The sequence below is a fragment of the Meles meles genome, chromosome 12, assembly GCF_922984935.1.
Source record: "Meles meles chromosome 12, mMelMel3.1 paternal haplotype, whole genome shotgun sequence".
Classification (NCBI taxonomy): domain Eukaryota; kingdom Metazoa; phylum Chordata; class Mammalia; order Carnivora; family Mustelidae; genus Meles; species Meles meles.
Genome location: NC_060077.1, coordinates 47,731,824 through 47,755,755, shown reverse-complemented (window position 1 = coordinate 47,755,755; position 23,932 = coordinate 47,731,824). Strand labels below are relative to the sequence as shown.

The 23,932-nt window shown below is 37.4% G+C and overlaps 1 protein-coding gene across 13 annotated transcripts in view; it reads right to left on the bottom strand.

The window, feature by feature from the left end:
• Positions 1 to 436: 436 nt before the first annotated feature.
• Positions 437 to 23,932, bottom strand: part of RBBP8 (RB binding protein 8, endonuclease) — a 109,731-nt gene continuing 86,235 nt past the window's right edge. For 11 of the 13 annotated variants that reach the window (XM_046025617.1, XM_046025615.1, XM_046025614.1 and 8 more), the window contains 8 exons: positions 23,753 to 23,876; positions 20,378 to 20,466; positions 18,810 to 18,927; positions 18,261 to 18,404; positions 13,483 to 13,552; positions 7,717 to 7,813; positions 3,243 to 3,384; positions 438 to 1,939 (listed from right to left, as the gene is read on the bottom strand). In XM_046025617.1, the coding sequence (XP_045881573.1) occupies positions 1,842 to 1,939; positions 3,243 to 3,384; positions 7,717 to 7,813; positions 13,483 to 13,552; positions 18,261 to 18,404; positions 18,810 to 18,927; positions 20,378 to 20,466; positions 23,753 to 23,876 (882 nt within the window). In that variant the 3' untranslated portion in view covers positions 438 to 1,841. Of the gene's footprint in view, positions 1,940 to 3,242; positions 3,385 to 7,716; positions 7,814 to 13,482; positions 13,553 to 18,260; positions 18,405 to 18,809; positions 18,928 to 20,377; positions 20,467 to 23,752; positions 23,877 to 23,932 lie in introns of all 13 variants that reach the window. The other 2 variants (XM_046025622.1, XM_046025621.1) reach the window with 1 other exon arrangement.

Below are 23,932 nucleotides of genomic sequence, written 5' to 3'. Positions count from 1 at the left end.
CTAGAACATGGACATGATGATGGAGGTGGCATAACTGCTTGATAGCGACAAGGATGAAGGCCACATGCAAAGTATGAAAGAGCAGAGAGTTGGAGGAATCTGGGTCTATGAGGGTGTCATGGGGTTGCACTGACGGGCCTTGAACTGCTGAACTCCAGACTTTTTTTTTTTTTTTTTTAAGATTTTATTTATTTGTCAGAGAGAGGGAAAGAGTGAGCACAGGCAGACAGAAGGGCAGGCAGAGGCAGAGGGAGAAGCAGGCTCCCCGACGAGCAAGGAGCCCGATGTGGGACTCGATCCCAGGACACTGGGATCATGACCTGAGCCAAAGGCAGCTGCTTAACCAACTGAGCCACCCAGGCGTCCCACCTCCAGACTTTCTAAAGTGAGAAAAATAAAACCAGTCATTTGTTGTTTAATCTGTTTTTTGGATCCATTTTTTTGCAGCTTAAATGTTAAGCTGACAAATGAATTCACAAGATTATTCAAGGATTAAAAGAGAAAAATCTATGTGAAGAGTATAACAGTTCCTGGCATATAGCAAGTTACCACTGAATGGTTGCTATTATTCTGGAGAGGTTGGTTGACTGCCAACAGGGAACAAAAATCAAAATAGGATAAACAATTTGGGAAGTGAAGAAAAGTGCTGAATAGACGCTATGATAGGGTTGTAAAAAAATTCAGAACACATTCAGAGCCCAGCCATGCATGCTCATAAGGGGTCTGACTTATAGTAGATACTCATTATATGTGATTTCTTTTGCGATCCTCTCTGAGAACACAAACTGATGTCATTTATTCATATAAGAACCTTGATCAATGAAGATGAGACTAAGCAGAGATTTTTAGGACTCTGAGAGGGGCTTTATGTAAACAGTTAGATTTCAGTGAAGCATTCCATTCAGTGTTTCATGTTCTCCTGCTTAAGCAGTACTGTCAAGATATGGATTAAAGAAATACTCAAAAAAGGCACCGATAAACAAAATGCCACCGGAAATGGGGACACAGATGTGGTCTGCCATCTTTATGACTCAGATATTAGGTCCTAGAGGAACAGAAATTTGCTGAATAGAGAAATCTATTTTGTTGCCAAATTGGAAGTTAATAATGTCAGTCATTCCAGAGAAACAATACTCCTGAACTTGAACATATGAACAGAGGAAAACTTGACAAATTCAGCTTGAAAACTGCACCAGCAAAGAATAAGGAAAAGAGCTATGTGAAGACCTGGAATATTATGATCAGAACTATGTTAATTTGTAACATAGTTATGTGTGGTTGTGGTTAAGCCTCCAAAGTAATGCACTGCAGGATAGTAACACATTTCAAGTAAACAAAAGAAAGAAGCTGGAAAGTTTAAAGGACTATTAAAATTTAGCCTTTTTAAAAAAGATATAAATATCTGACACTGGAATAACCCCTAGAAGCGCAACTGATCAAGAGAATGAAAACCACAAAGCCACTGCTGAAGGTAAATACCCAAGGGGAGGCTGAGTAAAAAGATAGGAAAGGCAACAAATCACAGACTACAACTATCATATTTTCAAAATTGTAATTACGTATTACCAAATAAAGTAAATAAACAACTCTTAAGTTAGAGTGCAAAATGAAAGCACCTTATTGTTTTAAAGGCGCAAAAACAAGACAATACAATATAAGTGTATCCACATTTTAAATAGTTGTGTGGTAGGTAAATGCCATTTAAAAACACTTTCAATAGAAAAATGATTTATAAGTCAGTTTACAGAAGATCAAAAAAAAAATCAATGTTTAATACCAACTTTAACTATAAATAACTAAAAAGAAACAAACTGTCCCCTATTGTGCTTTTGCTTCAACATTTATGTCTTCTGCTCTTTGCTTTTTGGAGAAAACATTGCATTGTAAGGCTGCCGTCTTTTGGGACGAGGACAAGGATCATGATCTTCCTTAATGTAACCTTAAAAACAAATGACAAATTTAGAAGATTGTATTTGCAAAATGTATTTCTTTCAGTATATACCAGATAACATCTGTCTTATTTAATGCACTCCAGTTTACACAATCCTCTGATTATTAGCTGTGCAATGTTAATGATTTCACTACTTACCATCAGTTTCCTCGTTTATACTAACAATAATAGCAAACATTTATCAAATGTGTTGTATACATTATCTCAGCTAATGCTCGCATTCCTTTGAAGTAGCTTCAACTGTATCTCCATCACAGATGAGGTGACGGAGACCCAAGAGGTTAAAAGAACTTGCTCAAGTTCACAAAGCTATGGAAGTGGAAGAGCTGGGACTTTGCCCAAGATCTGTCTCACCTCTGCAACCAGAGCTCTTGAGTCCTTTCCTAGTCTGCCCCCTACAGGTTGCAAATGGAGACAAACAGCTAAACAAGAACTTCACTGTTGGAATTCCAGGTGCTTATCAAAGACTTTCTGTGGCAGCTACTTCTTTAAAAGATGTGCCCCTATACTTTTCAACCATCTGATTCTCCTCAGGGATCTTGAATCACGTGGTCTGCACTCTGTCATATCCCCTTAAGGCCATGGTAGGTGTACAAACACAGGCTCTATCTGGATTGTTTGATTCTATTCGATGACCAGGCAGCATCATCATGTCAAAGGGAATGTAATTCGGCTTGTTAATGGGAAAAGTGAAAATATGGGAATAGTTACAAGAGACTTTGCACCTTTTGGAAAAACTATCTTACTACTTGATATCCTCAGCTTCAAAGCTGTATACATTCTCAAATCATATTAAATGTCAGTGCCATATTTGAACGAGCTAGTTGGAATAGTCCTCTAAAAAGAGGTTCTTTTTACTCAGATGTGGTTTATAAATACCCAGCATTCTGGGTAAGTGAGGTTTTAAAATCTAAAATTCAGACTAGTTGCTTTAAAAAGATGCTCTCTTTTTAACAATATAACTTTGCCCCAACTTTTGTAATGTTATTATTTTACTAAAAGGTCATTTTGATTATAGGATAAGATAAATTAACTTTCTGAAATTTGAATGATAAACAAGGATAATGGATACACAATCATATTAAAGTGATTATACACAATCTCTGATTTCAATGGCATGACTCAGAGTTAAAGATGAGCCTTTTATCTTTAGGAATTTGTTTTTATGTCAAAGAACTAGCCCTTGAGCAGAAGGTAAGAGGAATCATGGGGGAAAAGTCTAATGGTTAGAGTTGGGTATATACAGTATTTTTAAAAAAGTAATTACAAATGTTATAATCTGTACTCTCACCTCTTTCCATACACGTCTGAGTGGAAGGAAAACCAACTTCCCAGAAATTCTCTGGTGTGTTGGGTGGAATGTAGCGGAACCGATGTCTTGAGCAGGAAGCCAATTTCTTTTCTCTTTCTTCTGCTGGAATATCTGCATAATACTAATAATAAAAACTGCTAAGTTTTTCACTTAGAAATAATAAAGGGACTGTTAGGCTTATTGATAATAAACTAGAAGCTACTAAAGAAAGCGGTTAAAGTATTCAGCACATTAAGGAAAACAATACTCACTGAAGATAATATTAGTAATTAATACTACCAGTAACTAGTGCTGGTCGGTAAAATGTTTGCTCCACAAATGAGAAAAGGAGCTTGGAGCTTGTATCATCACAATGTAAACCAATATGCTGCTTTTCTCATCAATAAAGTCTTACAATAAAACAAAAATCAAAAAAACCTCCCAAAACCCACCAACGCCCCCCCCACAAAATGCCAGCTTAGCTTTACAGCGTGCTGAGTGACGAAGCTGATTTATGTACTTGTGCAAACTCAACTGTCAGACCAGTAACAAAACTGTACTTTTTTTTTTTTTAAGATTTTATTTTATTTATTTATTTGACAGATAGAGATCACAAGTAGGCAGAGAGGCAGGTAGAGAGAGGGGGAAGCAGGTTCCCTGCTGAGCAGAGAGCCCGATGTGGGGCTCGATCCCAGGACCCTGAGATCATGACCTGAGCCGAAGGCAGAGGCTTAACCCACGGAGCCACCCAGGCGCCCCAACAAAACTGTACGTTGAACAGCACTTTTTTCAGTTGTTATTTGGATATAACATGTGTGTTTTGAAGTAATTTTCTTATCCAATTTTTTTTACAAATGAAAGTTTAGCTTTGAATGTTGCAGCCTTCATGACTTCCCCCTTTAAACTATATTTTTTTCAATTAGGATCAAAGACATATAATTTCTTGCAATCGCAACCCAAAGAACTTGAACTTCATAAAAACAAGGTTAAAATTTGTATGTAAAAAATGTACAGGTCCTTCAAGCTCTAGCCCTAAGTAAACAAAGCAGCAGTATAAAGCTTAATAGAACATATGACAAGATCACACACAATCCAGCTAATTCCACCTCATACCTGAGAAACTGAAAATCAAATTGATAATTTACTGACAACATCTTCTATTGAAAGTGGCAGACTAAGGGCTAAAACTTAGGTTTGAAGGAAAGGTGTTTTGAATACCTCTGAAACAACTTTTTTGGGGGTTATCTTTTTCATCTTTCTCATTGCTGTGAGTACAAGTCTTGGTTACCTTAGCCTGGACATGGGATGGGATGACCATAATTAGAGAATCGTGATTATCAAACAATTTAGAGAAACACTGCCACCAAATTACAACACATACAAGAGCAACAGTGGGCTGGTGTAGCTATAACACAGTGAGCAACTGGGAGAGTGGCAGAAGATAAAATCAGAGAGAAGTGGGGTGCCGTCCTTGATAAGGACTTTGGGTTCTATTTCTGAGCACAATGGGAAGACATGTAAGGGTTTTGGGCACAGAAATGACATGATTTAATTTTTATTCTAAAAAGATCATTAGACGGGGCGCCTGGGTGGCTCAGTGGGTTAAAGCCTCTGCCTTTCGCTCAGGTCATGATCCCAGGGTCCTGGGATCGAGCCCCGCATCGGGCTCTCTGCTTGGCAGGAAGCCTGCTTCCTCCTCTCTCTCTCTATGCCTGCCTCTCTCCCTACTTGTGATCTCTATCTGTCAAATAAATAAATAAAATCTTTAAAAAAAAGAAAAAAATAAAAAGATCATTAGACAACAAAAGATCATTGTGTTAAAAGCACACAGTGAAGACAGAAATCAGGTAGATGTCCTTCCTAGCCAAGCCATTCGGTGCCGCTGCTCTCAGGCCCTGTCCTGCCCCTTGATACCCAGCATCCCAGATTCCCAATCCTCTCTGGCAGGGAGGCCAGGAACTGAAGCACTTACTGCCGACAGAAGGACCTTTAATCCCAATTTCCCCACTGGGGGCAATAAAAACCATTAACATCTCAGAAATATCTTGCTTTAAAGAACATAAAAAAAAAAAAAAAAAAAAAAAGAAAGAACATACACTGAGAAGAGACAAGTATAAAAAGGAAAAGAAAAACGAGGACAGAGGTATATGGGAATTCTCTGTACTTTCTGCTCAGTTTTGCTGTGGATCTAACACTGCTTTCCAAAAACAGTTGATTAAAATAAAGCAAGAGAAGGAAAGCACTTAGAAGTCAATTATTTCAATAGTCCAGACAAGATGAAGTGGAACCTTGGTCCAGGGGGTTAGTGGTGGTGATATCAAGTGCATGGAAATGGGATAACTTTGAAGATAGAACTGGTGGGATTTGCTGATAGATCCATTACTGAGATATGAAAGAAGAGAAGATAACTATAAGAACTTTGGTTTAAACAGCCAGAAGAATGGGCATAGAGGAGACTCAGGTGAGGTTTGGGAATCAGTGGTAGTAACTGTTTGCTTTTGGATATGGTGAAATGTGAGATGATTATTACACTTCCACATGTGTATGACATATTCCACAGGTAGAAGACATTGGGATACATTTAAGAACTGTAAGCATACAGATAGTATTTTAAAAACATAGGACTAGCACTTTCACTCCTGGTCATGACAGAGTTAACAGGGAGCAGATTTATTCCCTATCTTAAACAACAAAAATATTGGAATAAAATGTATGAGACAATGTTTTTTATTTATTTAGTTTTGAAGATTTTATTTATTTGAGGGGAGGGGAAACACAGAGGGAGAGTGATAGGGAGAAGCAGACTCCCCACTGAGCAGGAAGCTCGATTCAGGCTCAATCCCAGGACCCTGGGATCATGACCTGAGCTTGAACGCAGACGTTTAATTGACTGAGCCACCCAGGTGCCCTGAGACAATGGTTTTTAGAGTCTGAATAATAGCATAGGAAATAATTCCTGAGAGAAGGAAGGAATCTGTGTTTCTAGTACAAAAACTTTTTTCTAACTGGTAGTGTTAGTTCCATATTGTAAAGAATTATAGTTTTAACTCAAAACTGGAGGCTTGGGCGCCTGGGTGGCTCAGTGGGTTGGGCCGCTGCCTTTGGCTCAGGTCATGATCTCGGGGTCCTGGGATTGAGTCCTGCATCGGGCTCTCTGCTCAGCAGGGAGCCTGCTTCCCTCTCTCTCTCTCTGCCTGCCTCTCTATCTACTTGTGATCTCTCTCTGTCAAATAAGTAAATAAAATCTTAAAACAAAACAAAACAAAAAAAACCTGGAGGCTTGACCATGGTCTTTAGTTAGGAAATCATGATATGTTCAAATTTGTGTTATGAAAACTCATGATACAGATTTTGCTTGTACTGTCAAACTGCTTTCCAAAATTGCGATCTCTATTTACACTCCCACTGTTAGTTAAGAGCCTATTTCTCACCAAATGCTTACCTGCACTACAAGCTATCCATAAATAACTTTAATCTGCTTGGTTATCAAATTTTCTAGCCCACAGCTGTTGAAAGGAAAATTTAAAAGGGAACTAAATCACTAGAGGCAAGCGTCTAAAAGCCAACAGAAAGCAAGGTTAGAAATAAAAACACATATTTCAAGAAAACACAGGGGTGCCTGGGCGGCTCAGCGGGTTAAAGCCTCTACCTTCAGCTCAGGTCATGATCCCAGGGTCCTGGGATCAAGCCCCACTTTGGGCTCTCTGCTCAGCGAGGAGCCTGGTTCCCGTCCCCTCTCTCTGCCTGCCTCTCTGCCTAATTGTGATCTCTATCAGATAAATAAGTAAAATCTGAAAAAAAGAAAGAAAGAAAGAAAGAAAATACAGAGCCTGCCTGAGATATTTAGTGATTGGTTGGTTAGTACTGCTTCTACTTCAATAGTCCAAGATAGCCAATGTATAAAAGGAAAATGTAATTGTGTTCTAAGGATGACATAGAGCTTGCTCATTGCATTGTGTTTAGGAAAGTGTTTGGGGAGAAAGTTAAGAGATTATGGTTATCCCAGTTATTTAGGAAAAAAACCCAATTATGAGTATATCTCATTTCCTGAGAATGCTGGGATAAGTAATAAATGTTTAAGCTTCCTACTAAAATATCAGAATTTTCCCCAAATAGTATATGAATAAGGAAGGGCCTCTGCTGTAATATAACACCAGGGGAAAGAAATTCAAACAAATACAAATAAACACAGAAAAGAAAAATAGCACAGATGTTTTTAAGTTGGTAAAAAGAACGAGGGCTTAGGTTCCAGATTCACTTAATGAAAATCTGAGAGATTGAGGGCTTTCATTTCTAAGTATTTAGATCTCCCAAGTCACAGCCAGTGTGCTCTTTACTTACCCATCCTGCTATTCCTGGGTTGGATGAGGTTTCTGGATAAAAATATAGCTCTATGACTTTTAAATCATGCATTGCTAATCTATACAGCCGTATTTTTAAAAACCCACCAGACAGGATTCACATTCGTACTTACAATTTCACATTCCTTACATGTGTGTCCAAGCAATTTTCTTCTCTCTTCTTTTTTCCGAACTACCTCAATATGAGGAAAATTTTGTAAGCCAGTCTCTCTGGAAGAAAAATGAATTAAATTTAAAAATTAATCCATTTGTTACTACAAAGACCTTTGGTTTAGATTTTTAATTAACGAAGGTGAGGGCCCAGAGGAGAAATAATCCCCAAACATTCATTGATTTAATTTGAAATGTTTACTAAGTATGTTAGAAAACATATTTTTTCATGCATTCTTCATTAAATCCTTATTAGGTGCTTACTGTATGTCAGGTATTTTTACATATATTGTTTTCTAACTGGAAAAGATAACTATTACTTTCTATTTTTGCCTCTGATTGGCTGAATATAATATATAAAATAACCTAATTTATTATTATTTAAATATTTTGTGTATTTACTTAGAGAGAGTGAGAGGCTTGGGGGAGAGGCAGAAAGAAAATCTCAAGCAGGCTCCGAGCTGAGCATGGAGCCTGATGGTGCTTGATCTACAACTCTGAGATCATGATCTCAGGTGAAGCCAAGAGTCAGATGCTTTTTAAAAATAAATAATTAATTAATTAGAAAAAAAGATTTTATTTTATTTATTTGACAGAGAGACACAGTGAGAGAGGGAACACAAGCCGGTAGAGAGGGAGAAGGAAAAGCAGGCTACCCACTGAGCAGGGAACCTGATGTGGGGCTCGATCCCAGGACCCTGGGACCATGACCTGAGCAGAAGGCAGTTGCTTAATGACTGAGCCACCCAGGTGCCCCAAGAGTCAGATGCTTAACTGAGGAGTCACCCAGGTGCCCCTAAAATAACCTAATTTAGAAAGAAATACTGTATTATTAAAGCCAGGAATTGGTGTTCCATAACATAACCAAGAAAGAGAGTAACTGTCTCTTAACTCAGTTTTTTTTAAGAACTTGTATTTCTGGGCTAATCCACTCCCCACCCCCAAAAAAGAGATTTTTCTCTGTGTACATTATGTGTCATTTTCTCTAAAAATTTCTTTTTTTTCTTTTTTAAAGATTTTATTTATTTATTTGACAGAGAAAGAGAGAGGTCACAAGCAGGCAGAATGGCAGGCAGAGAGGGGGAAGCAGGCTCTCTGATGAGCAGAGAGCCCGATGAGGGCCTCGATCCCAGGACCCTTATATCATGACCTGAGCCGAAGGCAAAGGCTTATTAACCCACTGAGCCACCTAGGCACACTCTAAAAATTTCTTTTTCTGAATCCATGCCCCCCGGATTCTTCAAGATGTTAGGAACAATTATTTGCGCTTGTCCTTAAATGGGTCAGATCCTACTGAGAACTACTGGGAACCTAGGAGGGTCAAAGCCACTGAGGAATGGGTTAATGAGGTATAGAGGGTTTTCGGAAGAAAAAGCAAGCAGAAGTATAGATTTTTTTTTAAAAATTATTTATTTGACAGAGAATGATCACAAGCAGGCAGAGAGGCAGGCAGAGAGAGAGTGAGAGGGAAGCAGGTTCCCTACGGAGCAGAGAGCCCGATGTGGGACTCGATCCCAGGACCCTGAGATCATGACTTGAGCCAAAGGCAGCGGCCTAAACCACTGAGCCACCCAGGTGCCCCTAGATGTTTTTAATATACTGTATCCTGCTTTAAGTTTTAAAGCTCAATATAGAAAAGTCCAAACTTACAAAATAGGTAAATGAAGACTTGTGATGGTATACATATCTGTTTATAATAGAAACATCCCCAGAGAGCTTCAAGAGCTCGACTCACAAAAACCGATTTGCAAAACAACTTGTTGGGACTACTCCCAACTACTCCTCTGAAGCATTCTGATCCCATGCCCCTCTAGCTGGCAAACACTTTCTCTCAAAGGGGAGCTTTAATTGCTCTATGTCAAAGTATACGAGGTTATAGGTCCTGTGAGGGCTTAAGCCCAAGAACTCTCAACTTTAGAGCAATCTGTAAGTTAAAAGGCCATAAAAATTGCTTTCTTTCAAATGGTTTGTGGACTCTTAAAAGCTTATATAGGGTACATTTTGGCTGTACCCTCTCCTCTGAGCATCGTTTATTCTGCTACTGTTGTTCTAATGCTGCAGGGAATCTCCTATGACTGGCATCTGTACTAGACATTAAAGCATCCCCTGAGAGATTACTAAGCTTCTTGTCCCTCACACAAAACAACCCATCTTCCCAGGGTTTGCTGGTATTGTCTGTGGGGAACAGAACAGTGCTAATTTTAAGATTTTTGCCATCCTCATGCCTTATACCCACCTCCTATGTCTCCAGCTATCTAGTGGTTTCAGAATAATATAAAATTACTCATATATATGTATATATATATTTTTTTAAGATTTTATTTATTTATTTGACAGACAGAGATCACAAGTAGGCAGAGGGGCAGGCAGAGAGAGAGCAGGAAGCAGGCTCCCTGCCGAGCAGAGAGCCCGATGCGGGGCTCGATCCCAGGACGCTGGGATCATGACCTGAGCCAAAGGCAGAGGCTTTAACCTGCTGAGCCACCCAGGTGCCTCCATATTTTTATATTTTTGAGAAGTTAGTGGACTTTCAATATCAAACGCTTGAAATGACAGTTCTTACTCTGCAGTCTTACTTTAAGGACTCTATCCCAAAGATACACAACAATATAAGAAGAAAATGTACAATGTTATTCACTGCCGCGTTCAGTGTTAGCATGACTGTAAACACTCCAAATACCCATTACTAAGGAATAGACTATGGTACAAACAATAAAGTACCGTGTCACTAAAAAGAGAAATGCGGAATACCACTATACGCTATTATGAGTGATTTTCTAGGATATATATTTAAATGAAAAAAGCAAAAGCAAAACAGAAAAAGTATACATTGCATTCTACCATTTGTTTAAAGGAAGAGAGAATGACTATATATTTCTGTATAGATACTGGCTTTTATTTTCTAAAATGGATCAACAACCCTATTTTTAAACAAATCGTTACCACTTGTAGGGGTAGGGAGCTAATATGGTAGAGGCGACAATGACAGAAACCAGCTATATCGGAATATACCCTGTTTTGTAACTTCTGATACCACGTACATATTTTAGATAATTAAAAAAAAGAATTAAAGATAAAAGAAACTACAAAATTCAAAGGCACAATAAAACAAACCCAGGGACTGAGTCATAGTGACACATCTACACAAAAATTATTCCAAATGGTTTTAAAACACAGTGCCTGGACTGTACATACATAATATACCTTTTCTTTTCACTTTTAGAATTTTTATTTTATGAAAAGATGCAGATAACATGGTTGTTCCAATAGAATATATCTTAAGAACAAAAAGCCCAAAAAGACATCTTAAACCATTTTCATAAGTCATATTATTGGTGATAGTTTATATTATTCTGAGACTGCTCTATATATTAAAGAATAAGTTAAATGAGAAATTATGTTGTAGCACTGAGAAGTGGGCTTCTCATTAGGGGGAAGTAGGTAAGATGTGAGACAGAAGAGGTTATTACATAAAAAGTTCTGAACTTGAACTGGTGCTATCAATGTGAAAAAGTATAGTTATCTTAAAAAATGAAACAAAGGGGCGCCTGGGTGGCTCAGTGGGTTGGGCCGCTGCCTTCGGCTCGGGTCATGATCTCAGGGTCCTGGGATCGAGTCCCGCGTCGGGCTCTCTGCTCAGCAGGGAGCCTGCTTCCCTCTCTCTCTCTCTGCCTGCCTCTCTATCTACTTGTGATCTCTCTCTGTCAAATAAATAAATAAATCTTTAAAAAAAAAAACAAAAAACAAAACAAAACAAAAAAACGAAACAAAAACCTTAATCCCAACTGTTCCACCTAAAAGATCTGGAAACAATGACTAACTATGGCAATGAGCAACCCTAGTGGTTAGACTCAAACACATGAAACATTTAAATCCATTAGTTCATAATGACCCCACAAATAAAAATTCCCTTGCCACATTTGGGTTGTTAGGGTAGTATTTCTTTGGAGAACTAGTAAATAAAGGAATTAAGCATTTAGCAACAAGACAACAGCTCTTATCTATTAGAGTCTTATAGGCATCAATAAAAATTTGTCTTGAAAGATGTGGTACATATACACAATGGAATACTATGCAGCCATCAAAAGAAATGAAATCTTGCCATTTGCAACGATGTGGATGGAACTAGAGGGTATCATGCTTAGTGAAATAAGTCAATCAGAGAAAGACAACTATCATATGATCTCCCTGATATGAGGACATGGAGAAGCAACATGGGGGGTTAGGGGGATAGGAGAAGAATAAATGAAACAAGATGGGATTGGGAGGGAGACAAACCATAAATGACTCTTAATCTCACAAAACAAACTGGGGGCTGCTGGGGGGAGGTCGGATTGGGAGAGGGGGAGGGGGTTATGGACATTGGGGAGGGTATGTGCTATCGTGAGTGCTGTGAAGTGTGTAAACCTGGCGATTCACAGACCTGTACCCCTGGGGATAAAAATACATTATATGTTTATAAAAAAAAAAAATTGGAAGGGGAGGCGAACCATAAGAGACTATGGACTCTGAAAAACAACCTGAGGGTTTTGAAGGGTCAGGGGTGGGAGTCTGGGGGAACAGGTGGTGGGTAATAGGGAGGGCACGTTTTGCATGGAGCACTGGGTGTTGTGCAAAAACAATGAATACTGTTACGCTGAAAAAATAAATAAATTAAATTACAAAAAAAAAAAAAATTTGTCTTGACCTGTCAGATCTCTAAAATTCTCAACAGAAATAAGTATAATATAAACTTTGCTTATTGAGTGACTCAATTTGCTAGCATCATAACTTGAAGAAAAAAAAGACATAAAAAATTTTTTTGAATTGAATTACTATGCCTAAATTCACTTCTAGAATGAATAGTACATGATTAAAAGTTATAGAATTTGCCATCTATGGGGAAGCCTGGTGGTTGAGTCAGTTAAGCATATGACTTCAGCACAGGTCATGATCTCAGGGTCCTGGGATGGAGCCCCATGTTGGGTTCTCCCACTCAGTAGGGAGGCTGCTTCTCCCTCTACCTCTGCCCCTCCTTCAGCTTGTGCTCTCTGTCCCAAATAAGTAAAAAAAAAAAAAAAAAAAAAAAAGGAATTGCCATCTTTGAATAAAAGGCACAAAGCAGGGGTACCTGGGTGGCTCAGTAGGTTAAAGCCTCTGCCTTCAGCTCAGGTCATGATCCCAGGGTCCTGGGATCGAGCCCCGCATTGGGCTCTCTATTCAGCGGGGAGCCGCATCCCCCTCTCTCTCTGCCTGCCTCTCTGCCTACTTGTGATCTCTCTCAAATAAATAAATAAAATCTTAAAAAAAAAAAGGCACAAAGCAGCATTATCGTTCAAAATATAAGATGCTCAGTTTTTCTTTTAAAGTTTAAAAAATCCTTGCACAAAAATTCTCAAGCATAACCTAAGGCTTGCCACCTAATGTCTGATACTATATAATGGTTACAATATATAACAAATTCCTAAAGTTCATATAAAGTCCCTACTAAAACAGAACAAGAATAAAAACATTTGTTATAAAAAAGAGAGAAAACTATTACCAGTGTCAAAAAATAGTGGTGATATAAATTTCCTTATTTGTAATATTTGTCATTTTTATGCTTGAGTCCCTCTGTTGTTAAATCATAAGGTAATGACACAAACTTCATTTTAACCAAAGTAGCAATTTAACAGTTCAGAGGTACCCTGACAAAGTTAGTTCTGTTGTACTTCCAATCACATCGCTGGTATTAATCAGGTCCAACTTACCTATCATCATTTTTAAAATATGGCTCCACAAACGCTTTCTGTTTGACTTTATCTTGTTTATCACCAGGAACTGTAAACAAAACACACATACCACGAACTGAATGCAGAACTGAGAAACAGGCTTTTTGGAACAAGAATGACCTATATCAGAACTTCCATTCTTTTCAGATTTCATACTCTAGGCTCCTGGGCAACTTGTTTAAGTTTTCTGTAACTAATTTTCTCTTTCTTTTTCATCTGCACAATGAGATGGGTGCTGATTATCTTGTTTACCTCAGAATTACTAGAGATAAAAATCTTACCTATAAAACTATTTTAGATTTAAAAACCATATATACAAAGCATATGTATGTATGTGTAGATTATATATAAAATTATTTTAGACTTCAAAAGAATTACTCTGATGCCCATTATCATTTGGCACCAAACAACAATAAGCAGCTTTTAATATGTTTCACTTACTAGTCCTGCTGATTTTTTTAAAGTAAGCTCTATGCCCAGCGTAGGGCTCAAACTCACAACCCTGAGATCAAGAGTCACATGCTGGGGCACCTGGGTGGCTCAGTGGGTTAAGCCTCTGCCTTCGGCTCAGGTCATGATCTCAGGGTCCTGGGATCGAGCCCCGCATCGGGCTCTCTGCTCAGCAAGGAGCCTGCTTCTCCCCTCTCTCTCTGTCTGCCTCTCTGCCTACTTGTGATCTCTCTCTGTCAAATAAATAAATAAAATCTTAAAAAAAAAAAAAAAAAGAGTCACATGCTCCACGAACTCAGCCAGTCAGGCATCCCAGTCCTGCTGATGTTTATAATGTGTCTTTGAAGTAGGTTAACTAGGAAATAGAGGTTAAAGAATTTTACCAGAAAATTGGTGACAAAATAAGAACAAAAGCTTATGGACCCAAATCCCGAGCTGTCTAGACCCAAACAGGCAGCTGCTATTGTGTATTCAAATAATCGAAATTAATCATGCATGGGGTGCCTGGGTGACTCAGTGGATTAAGCCTCTGCCTTCAGCTCAGGTCATGATCCTGGGATGGAGCCCCGCATTGGGCTCTCTGCTCAGCGGGGAGCCTGCTTTCCCCTCTCCCTCTGCCTGTCTCTATCTACTTGTGATCTCTCTCTCTCTGTCAAATAAATAAACGAAATCTTAAAAAAAAATTAATCATGCATGGTGCTAAGTTCTGGACATGCAGTGTCCAAGAAGAGAAACCAGGTCTCCTATCCTCATGGAGTCTATACCACAGTGAGTGAAACAGACATTAAGTAAGTCGACAGCTAAGGCTTTTCTGAAGAAGGAGATGAAAGGTGGTAACTGATGAATAAAAAGAAGTCAGCCACAAGAAGCAGAAATGGAGAATGTTCTAGGTGAAGGTCCTGAAATGGGAAAAAGTTTGGTATGTTATAAGAACCAAGAGAAGGCCAGTGTGGTTGAGACTGAGTGAAGAAAGGTGTTAGGAAAGATGAGATCCGAGATGTGGGCAAGCACCAGATCATGATGGGCCCTGGAGGCTGAAAGGAGTCTGAATGCAAAAGCAAGCCACTGAAGACTTCTGAAAAGACTACTTCACTGAGGGATAATTTATATAAGAAACACACTGATTTTAAGTATACTCTGATTAATTTTGACAAATGTTTACTCCTGTGCAACTACCATCCAAATCAAGAGAGAGAACTTCCATTGCCCCTAGACGTTTACTCCTATTCCTCTGCTTCTCAAACAGATGACTGTTCTCTGATGTCTCTCCCCTCTCTCTATGGAGGGATGATTTCTGCCACCACAGCTTAGTTATGCCTGTTTTAGAACTTTGTATTAATGGAATTACACAATATGTATTCTTTTCCATCTTTTGGATCTTTCTAGCGCAACAGACTTTTAGAGATTCATTGCTGAGTCTAGTACTGTCCTTTTTGTTGACAAGTGGTATTCCATTATATGAGTTTACTACAATTCATATTTAGTCAGCTGTTGATGGACATTTGGGTTGTTTTAGTATTAAGCTACTATGAATAGCAATGCTATGAACATTCTTGAACACAATGCTTTGTGAACATGTTTTCTTTTCTTTTCTTTATATACCTAGGAGTGGATTGCTGGGCACTACGCTGGGTGTATACATAACTTTAAAAAACCTGACAAATATCAATAAAACTGTGAAAAACCTTGCTGAACTCCTTTCCACAGTACAATTTTATATCCCTAACAGCAAAGTATGAGAGTTCCAGCTGCTCTTCACTCTTGCTAATGCTCGATAGTGCCAATCTTTTTAACTATTTCAGTGGGTGTGAAGTGGTTATCTCGGTTCCTCTTGTCCAATAATGTTGAGCATATTTACATGTGCTTACTGGCCATTCAAATACCTTCTCATTGAGGGTTTTTAAATAAGAAGATAATACAATCTAGTTTACATTTAAAATAAATGAGTTTTGAGTCTCTGTAGAGAATGGACTGGAGCGGAGGAACAAGTGTCATAAAAGACCAGTCAGGAGGCCTGCAGTAGAACGGTGGAGAGAAAAGTGGCTTAGACTAGGGCAGTGGCTATAGAGATGGAGAGAAGTGATATGAAACATAGTTTGGAGATGGTACTGCCAGGGTATCAGACTGGACATGAAAAGGTAAAGAAGTCAAATATGACTCTCAAATTTCTACCTTTAGTAACTGGGAGAATAGTTACTGAGGTTTAATGAGACCAGAAGGGCAGGATCAAATTTGGGTAAGAAAATAAAGATTTCTGATTTGAATGTATTAAGTTCAAGGTGCTCAAGAGATGTCCAATAGGTAGCCAGATTCAAGTCCGGGGCTCGGAAGAGAGAGGACAAAGCTAGGAATAATGAATATATAGAAACATCTTTACTTGGCGTCCACAACAGCACAACTCTTTTTTCCCTCCTACTTCCCTGGCTCCAGCTCCTTTTCAATTTCCTTTGCTGGTTCCTCTTTCTCCAACCTTTCAAAGTTGCCATACCCGAGAGGTCAGATCTTGAAATGCTTCTCTTCTCTATACTTGGGTGATCTCACTCAGTTTCACGGCCCTAAGTACCATCATGTACTTGCTGTTGACCTCCTGCCCCCTAAATTATTTCTTTATTCTGGATGTCTTGTCTAAACTCAACATATATCAATTATCTACTAACATTTCCACTTGAATGTCTAGTAAGTATTAACATGTCTAGAACCAAGTTTTGATATCCTCCCTGAAATTTGTTCTTTCCTATGAGGAAAGACTAGGTAGAACTTTGTGAAATGAGGGTCAAGAACATGAAATAAATGAACAATAAAATCCTAAACTATATGCCTAGGTGGCTGAGAAAAATGAAAAAGCTTGGAAGGTCATTTGGTAAGAAATAAAGGGAACCTGGTTTGGATATGTTAAGTTTAAGTTGTTGAAAGACACAAAAGTAGCATTTGCATTTATATTATATTTCCTGTAAGAAATGCAGGACTGGGATTCATCAGAGAAGACAAATTAGAGATGCAGAGGTAGTTAATAGAAGCATGAGAGAAAAGTATATGTGAGGAAGAAAACAGTCTTGGAATACTCGAGGAAGCAGAACTTTCCAGAGATCAAAAGAACAGTGTGGAACTGCCACAATAGATAAGTAAGAAGAAATTTTGGGATGGTCAATGTGAGATGTAACTTTAAAAAAAAAGGACAGAAATTAATAATTGTATCTTGTAAAAAAAAAATACCTCCCCCCCCTTAAGTGAAAACAATTAGCAAAAGGCTCTTCTTGGGGGGAAAAAGGTGAACTGAACAGTTGTAAACTTTTATCACAAAAGTTGGCTTGGATCAAGTTTTTGTTATGGACTAAGCAACCATGCTGTTCTGTACCTTTGGTTAGAGTCTCTTTTACTTTGAGCTAATAAGGGCTGTGTTTTTTTTTTTAAAACCTAATGGGAAGTACAAGGAAAACATAATCAAGATGGACTACTCCATAGCAGGTGTGTTCATATATAACCTTTGCACTGAATTACTTTTTTACTCACAAAAAGAAAATGAGACATTTAGCAAGAATTTTAACTTTCAATTCAGATTATTCAGTTAAGAGTTTCACTTATTCTTTTCATTCCCACCCTGCACTATAAACTACTGCTTCTAATTGAAAGTAATTTTATTATCTTTTAAGAAAGATTTTATTTCTTTATTTGAGAGAGAGAGAGAGCTGAGTGGGGGGCAGAGGGAGAGGGAGAAACAGGCTCCCCACGGAGCAGAGAGTCCAAGTGGGGCTCAGTCCCAGGACCCTGGAATCCTGACCCAAGCCAAAGGCACACTTAACTGTCTGAGCCACCGAGGCACCCTGAAAAGAATTTTAAAAAGACTGATACATAGAGTTACATTATTTTGTCTGAGAAGGTAAAGCATTCTAACAGAAAATTAGTCTGAATTTTTTGCAAAACACTTTCCTTCCAACTCTATTGCAATGATAATTACTAAACAAAGAACCTTCTCAAACTTTTTTATGAACTTTATGCACAAGTTACAAAGAAATCTGTGTATTCAATCAAGATTAATTTCTTAGTTTTGATGAATATTTTATGGTCATATAGTAACATAAGGGGAAGCTTAATGAAAGGGACTAATTTTTTTTCCTCTCTGAGCTATTTTCTTGTAATTCTTTTATTGGTCTGAAATTATTTCACTATCTAAAAGAAATTTATGTAAGAAATATGAAATTTTAGTTATTAATATACACCTCATCAAGTCTTTGTTAACTAGCTCCTTGACTTACTTTACTGATGGAAGTGTAACCGAGAAGCCATAATTAAAAAGAAAATAGCCTTACTGTTTGGTTTCTTTGTGGGAGTTGACAATCCCTCTTTTTCATCTGCCACCTGGGGAAAGCTGTCTGCCAAACAGGATTCATATTCTTCATGTGTTGTCCGATCGAACATATCTTCCAAGCTATCATTCATTTTTCTTTCTCCGTCTATGTAAAAGAGCACTGGCTTAAGGCAACAAGCAAGCTTTTTGCTTTCTATACAGACCAATGTGAAACTTGTAGTAACTGCCACACAATACACTTGCCTAGGATGTACACAAGGCAACAGTAAACCCCCAAGCATAGTTACTGTATTTACAAAGATTTTACATAGGGCTTTAACTGTACTTTATTCATGTGCAAAGAAAGCTACTTTTTGTTGTCATTACATACATAAAAATCTTTTCATATTAGCTCATGTATAATTCATACTACACTAAAATGAGTTCACTTCTCAAGAGACGAAATAAAACCCTGGTTTATGGTGAAGTGGTCACTTGTGGTCATCAGTGCAATGGTACGACGATAAACGTCCCTCCACATTTTTATTAAATTAAAAAAAAAAAATCTTACTTGGGCTTTTCTCTTCCTTCTGTTCCTGATTCTTCATTTTTAAAAGCACAGTTTCACTAACCAATGTGCAGTCCATGTCCACTGTCTCTCCTCCTGCTAATCTTGACTGACTGCCATCCTAAATATTTAAAAATTCAAAAAATTTAACAGTTATCCCGCATGGCCTTATATATTACTTTTGAAAAATTCTGGTAAAATATACATAGCATGACATTTACCATTTTTACCATATTTTAAGTGTACACTTCAGTAACATTAAGTTATATTTATTTTTACCTTAGGAATATATATTAAGGTTTTATGTCTGTAAAACATTTTAGCTTCAACATACAAGCATCCTCTCACAAACCCATGAAAAGAAGGACTACTGCCAAGGAAGGGAGAGTTGTGCACCACTGGATTCCCTGGGCTTCTCCTCCCTTTCTTCTCCAGTTGGCCTCATGGTAATGAAGTATACACACAAAGAATAAATTTTATACTGTAGCAAGTTAAATACTTCATTAATATCCTCCCAACTGAAAGAAAACTTCTCAAACTATATAGAACCCAAATATAATCCAAAAGAGTTATTTCCACTAGGAATTTTAATTATTATTTTTTAAGAGGTAGGGAGGGGGAGAGGGAGAGGGAGACAGAGAATCTTAAGCAGGCTCCACGCTGAACGTAGGCCTTGATCTCACAACCCTGAGATCATGACCAGAGCCAGAATCTAGAGTTGGATATTTAACTGACTGAGCCACCCAGGTGCCCTGGAATTTTAATTTTTTAAAAAATATACAGTATTTAAAAAATAGCCAACTAGGAAAATAAATTTTTTTCTTGATGGTGACATTAAGTTAATCAGATCATATAATGAATTACTTTGCTAAAATATAAAATTACTGAGGGGCACCGGTGTGGCTTATTCAATTAAGTGTGCCTTCAGCTCAAGTTCTGATACCAGAGTCCTGGGATCGAACCCTGTGTTGGGGTCCTTGCTCAACGAGAAGTCTGCTTGTCCCTTTGCCCAACCCCCTGGTTGTGCTTGCTCTTTCTCTCTCAAATAAATAAATAAAATCTTTAAGAAATATCTATCGATATATATAAATTATTAAAATATATAACTTGAATTTTTCATTATTTTAAAACCATAATAATATTTTCCAGCAAAGTCCTTTTTTAAAAAACTTAATTTTTTTTTAGAGAGGGAAAGAGAGAGGAGGGGCAGGGGTAAAGTGAGAGGGAGAATCTTAAGTAGGCTCCATGCCCAGTGCAGAGCCCAACATGGGGCTTGATCACATGACCCTGACATCATGACCTGAGCTGAAATCAAGAGTCAGATGCTTAACTGACTGAGCCCCCCAGGTGTCCCAGCAAAGGCCTTTCAAGTCAGAAGGTATTACTACCCTTTCAAAAATATCATGAAGTTAGAAGAATAAGCATTTTTCTTTTTTTTTTTTTCTGAATAAATAAGTCAGGTTTTAAGAGGTATTTGATTATCTTAAGGTCACAGAATGAGTTAGGGGAGGAGGGTGACTACCAACTTATTAGAATAACCACATGGAGCTTGGTTTTACTTTCTAACTTACCTTTGTATCTATTACAGTAATATCCATTTTATATTGAGAAAGGTCTGCTCCTGGATCAATGCTCCACTGGATATTTTCAAAGGATACATCTTCAATAAGGAGGAAAAAATACAATTAAAAATGGATTTTAAACATTCTTATTCCTTTAAAACATTATGGGCTCCACAGAATAGGAAAAAAGATTTGCAAATCATACAGCTGCTAACAGGGTTGTATCTAGGACATATAAAGAACTCTCACAACTCAATAATTAGACAAATACTCCAATTGAAAATGAGCAAAGAATCTGAATAGACAGTCCTTCAAAGAAAGGAACTGGCCAATAAGCACATGATGAGATGTTCAACAGCATCAGCCATCAGGGAAAGGCAAATCAAAACCACAATGAGATAACACTTCACACCCAGTAGGATGGCTAGAATCAAAAAGACAGATAATAACAAGTATTGATGAGAATGTAGAGAAATGGGAACATCATGTGCTGCGGGGGAGAATGTGAAATGACATTGACACTTTGGAAAACACAAAGTCCTCAAAAGGTTAGAGAGTTAGCATATGGTCCAACAATTCTACTCCTATTTGTAACTCAAGAGAAGTGAAAATATATATCTACATAAAATTGTACATCAATGTTTATAGCAAGCATGATTTACAGTGGTGAAAAAACTAAAAGTAAAAGAAGTCACAAAAGGTCATATATTGTATGATTCCATTTATATGAAAACACCAGAACAGGAAAATCAATAGGGATAGGGGATAGATCAGTGGCTGCCTAGGATTGGAGAAGTGGGGAGAGGAATGCAGAATGACTGCTAATGGGAACTGTTCTTAGAAAAAATATTTTTACACAAGTATAATTAACATACAGTGTTACATTAGTTTCAGATATACAGTATGATTCAACATTTCTATACACTTCTCAGTGCTAATCAAGAAAGTGTACTCTTAACCCCCTTTATCTATTTCTTATATTTATTTATTTACTTAATTAACATATAATATACTATTTGTTTCAGGGGTACAGGTCTGTGAATCATCAGTCTTACACAATTCACAGCGCTCATTATAGCACACACCCTCCCCAATGTCCATCACCCAGCCACCCCATCTCTCCCAAACCCCTCCCCTCCAGCAACCCTCAGTTTGTTTCATCTTAATCAAGAGATTAAGAGTCTCTTATGGTTTATCTCCCTCTCTGGTTTCATCTTGCTTCATTTTTCCCTCCCTTCTCCTATGATCCTCTGTCTTGTTTCTCAAATTCCTCATATCAGTTAGATTATATGATAATTGTCTTTCTCTAATTGACTTATTTCGCTTAGCATAACCATTTATCTATTTCACTCATTCCCACCCCCTCACCTCCCCTTTGGCAATTATCTGTTTGTTCTCTATATTTAAGAGTCTGTTTTGGTTTTGCCTCTTCTGTTTATTTGTTTCTTAAATTCCACATGTAAGTAAAATCATATGGTATCTGTCTTTCTCTAACTTATTTCACTTAGCATTATACCCTCTAGGTCCACCCATGTTGTTACAAAATGGTGAGATTTCTTTCTTTTTTTATGGCTGAGTAATATTCCACTGTATATATATAACCACATCTCTTCTAAATCCTTTCATTTGTCTATGGACACTTGGGTTGCTTTCATATCTTGGCTATTGTAAATAATGCTGCTATAAACACAGGGGTCCATATATCTTTTAGAATTAGTATTTTCATTTCCTTTGGGTAAATACCCAGTAGTGGATTATTGGATCACATGGCAATTTTATTTTCAATTTTTTGAGGAACCTCTATACTGTTTTAACAGTAGCTATGCCAATTTGCATTCCCAACAATGGTGCACGAGGCTTCCTTTTTCTCTACATCTTTGTCAACATTTGTTATTTCTTATGTTTTTGCTTTCAGCCATTCTGACAGGTGTGATATCTCATTGTGGTTTTAATTTGTATTTCCCTGATGATTAGTGATGTGGAACATCTTTTCATATGTCTTGGCAATAGTATGCCTTCTTTGAAAAATGTCTGTTCAGGTCCTCTGACCATTATTAAATTGAATTATTTTTGTTTTTGGTATTGAGTTGTGTAAGTTCTTCACATATTTTAGACATTAACTTAATGGGCACTGTTCTTTTTGAGGTGATAACAATGTTCTAAACTTAGACTACAGTGACGCTTGCACAACTCTGCAAGTATACAATATCGACTTGTACACTATAATGAGTGATTTTTATACCAAAAATAGTTTTAAAAAGTTAAAATTGTAACACTGTTTGGGGGCACCTGGGTGTCTCTGTGGGTTAAAGCCTCTGCCTTTGGCTCAGGTCATGATCTCAGGGTCCTGGGATCAAGCCCTGCATGGGGCTCTCTGCTCAGTAGGGAGCCTGCTTCCCCCCACCCCCTGCCTGCTTGTGATCTCTCTGTCTGTCAAATAAGTAAATAAAATCTTAAAAAAAAATTGTAACACTGTTAGTTTTCAATGTATGTGGACATGAATGACAACTACATAAAGCACAGTCACTTTAAGTAGATTGTGGAAGGTTAAGTGAAGTTTATAATCCCTAGAGCAACCATGAGAAAAAAAACCCAAAATCAAAAACGTAAAAAAAAAAAAAAAATCAGAAATGAGAGTGAAAAAAGTGTTTCCATACAGAGACTGAAACTATTGCTAGAAGAACAACTAAAGAATGTGCTTCAGGAAAAAGGGAAAATAAACCCTGAATAAAGGAAAAATTTTGAATGAAGAATAAAAGCAAAACTACTACATAGGAAGTACAGAAATATTTCATGGCCGAAAACCAAAAAGACTCATTTTAAACACAGCAAAATTATGAAAAGATTAACATACCTATTAAGAGTAAAAAAAGGTTTTCAAGTAAGAAGTTTAAAAAGCCACATAAAACGTGTGTGTGTATATATATATGTGTGTGTGTATATATATATGTACATATATATGTTTACACATATACATGTAAATGCAAAGAAAAAAGGAGAGGCTACCTGTGGGGTGAGGAAAAACGTTTAGATGATGAAAATTTTACTTTATGTATTTTAAAATTCCACATAGTTTAAAATTTGTAAAGCTTTTGTGAAGAAAATAAGAAATTACATAAAATAGGTAAGTCCACAAAATCATCTATAAAAATAGGTATTAAAGACCTTAGTTCATTTTTTCAAAAAGCATGAGAGCAGGAAAATCACATGTAAAAGGAAACCAGGGAGAATCATTCTGTAAACACAGAAATACACAGGAAGAAATGTTTTTCCTAAAACAATTCAATATATCCAAAGAACATATATTATTTAACACTCAAGATCACTAAAAAAGAGTAGAAATAATATTTTCTTTTTTGGAAATGCTATTTATAGAAAACATACCTTTACTGTTTTGTACAGACTTTGTTTTAGCAACTCTACATGGATTTAACTGAAGAACGGATGTAAGTTCACATGCTCCATGGGCTGACCTGGCTATTTTTACTGGCTCATGAGAATCTGCTCCCTTAAATAGAAAGAATTATTAGCATCTAGATGAAATCATGAACAACCATTTTAATA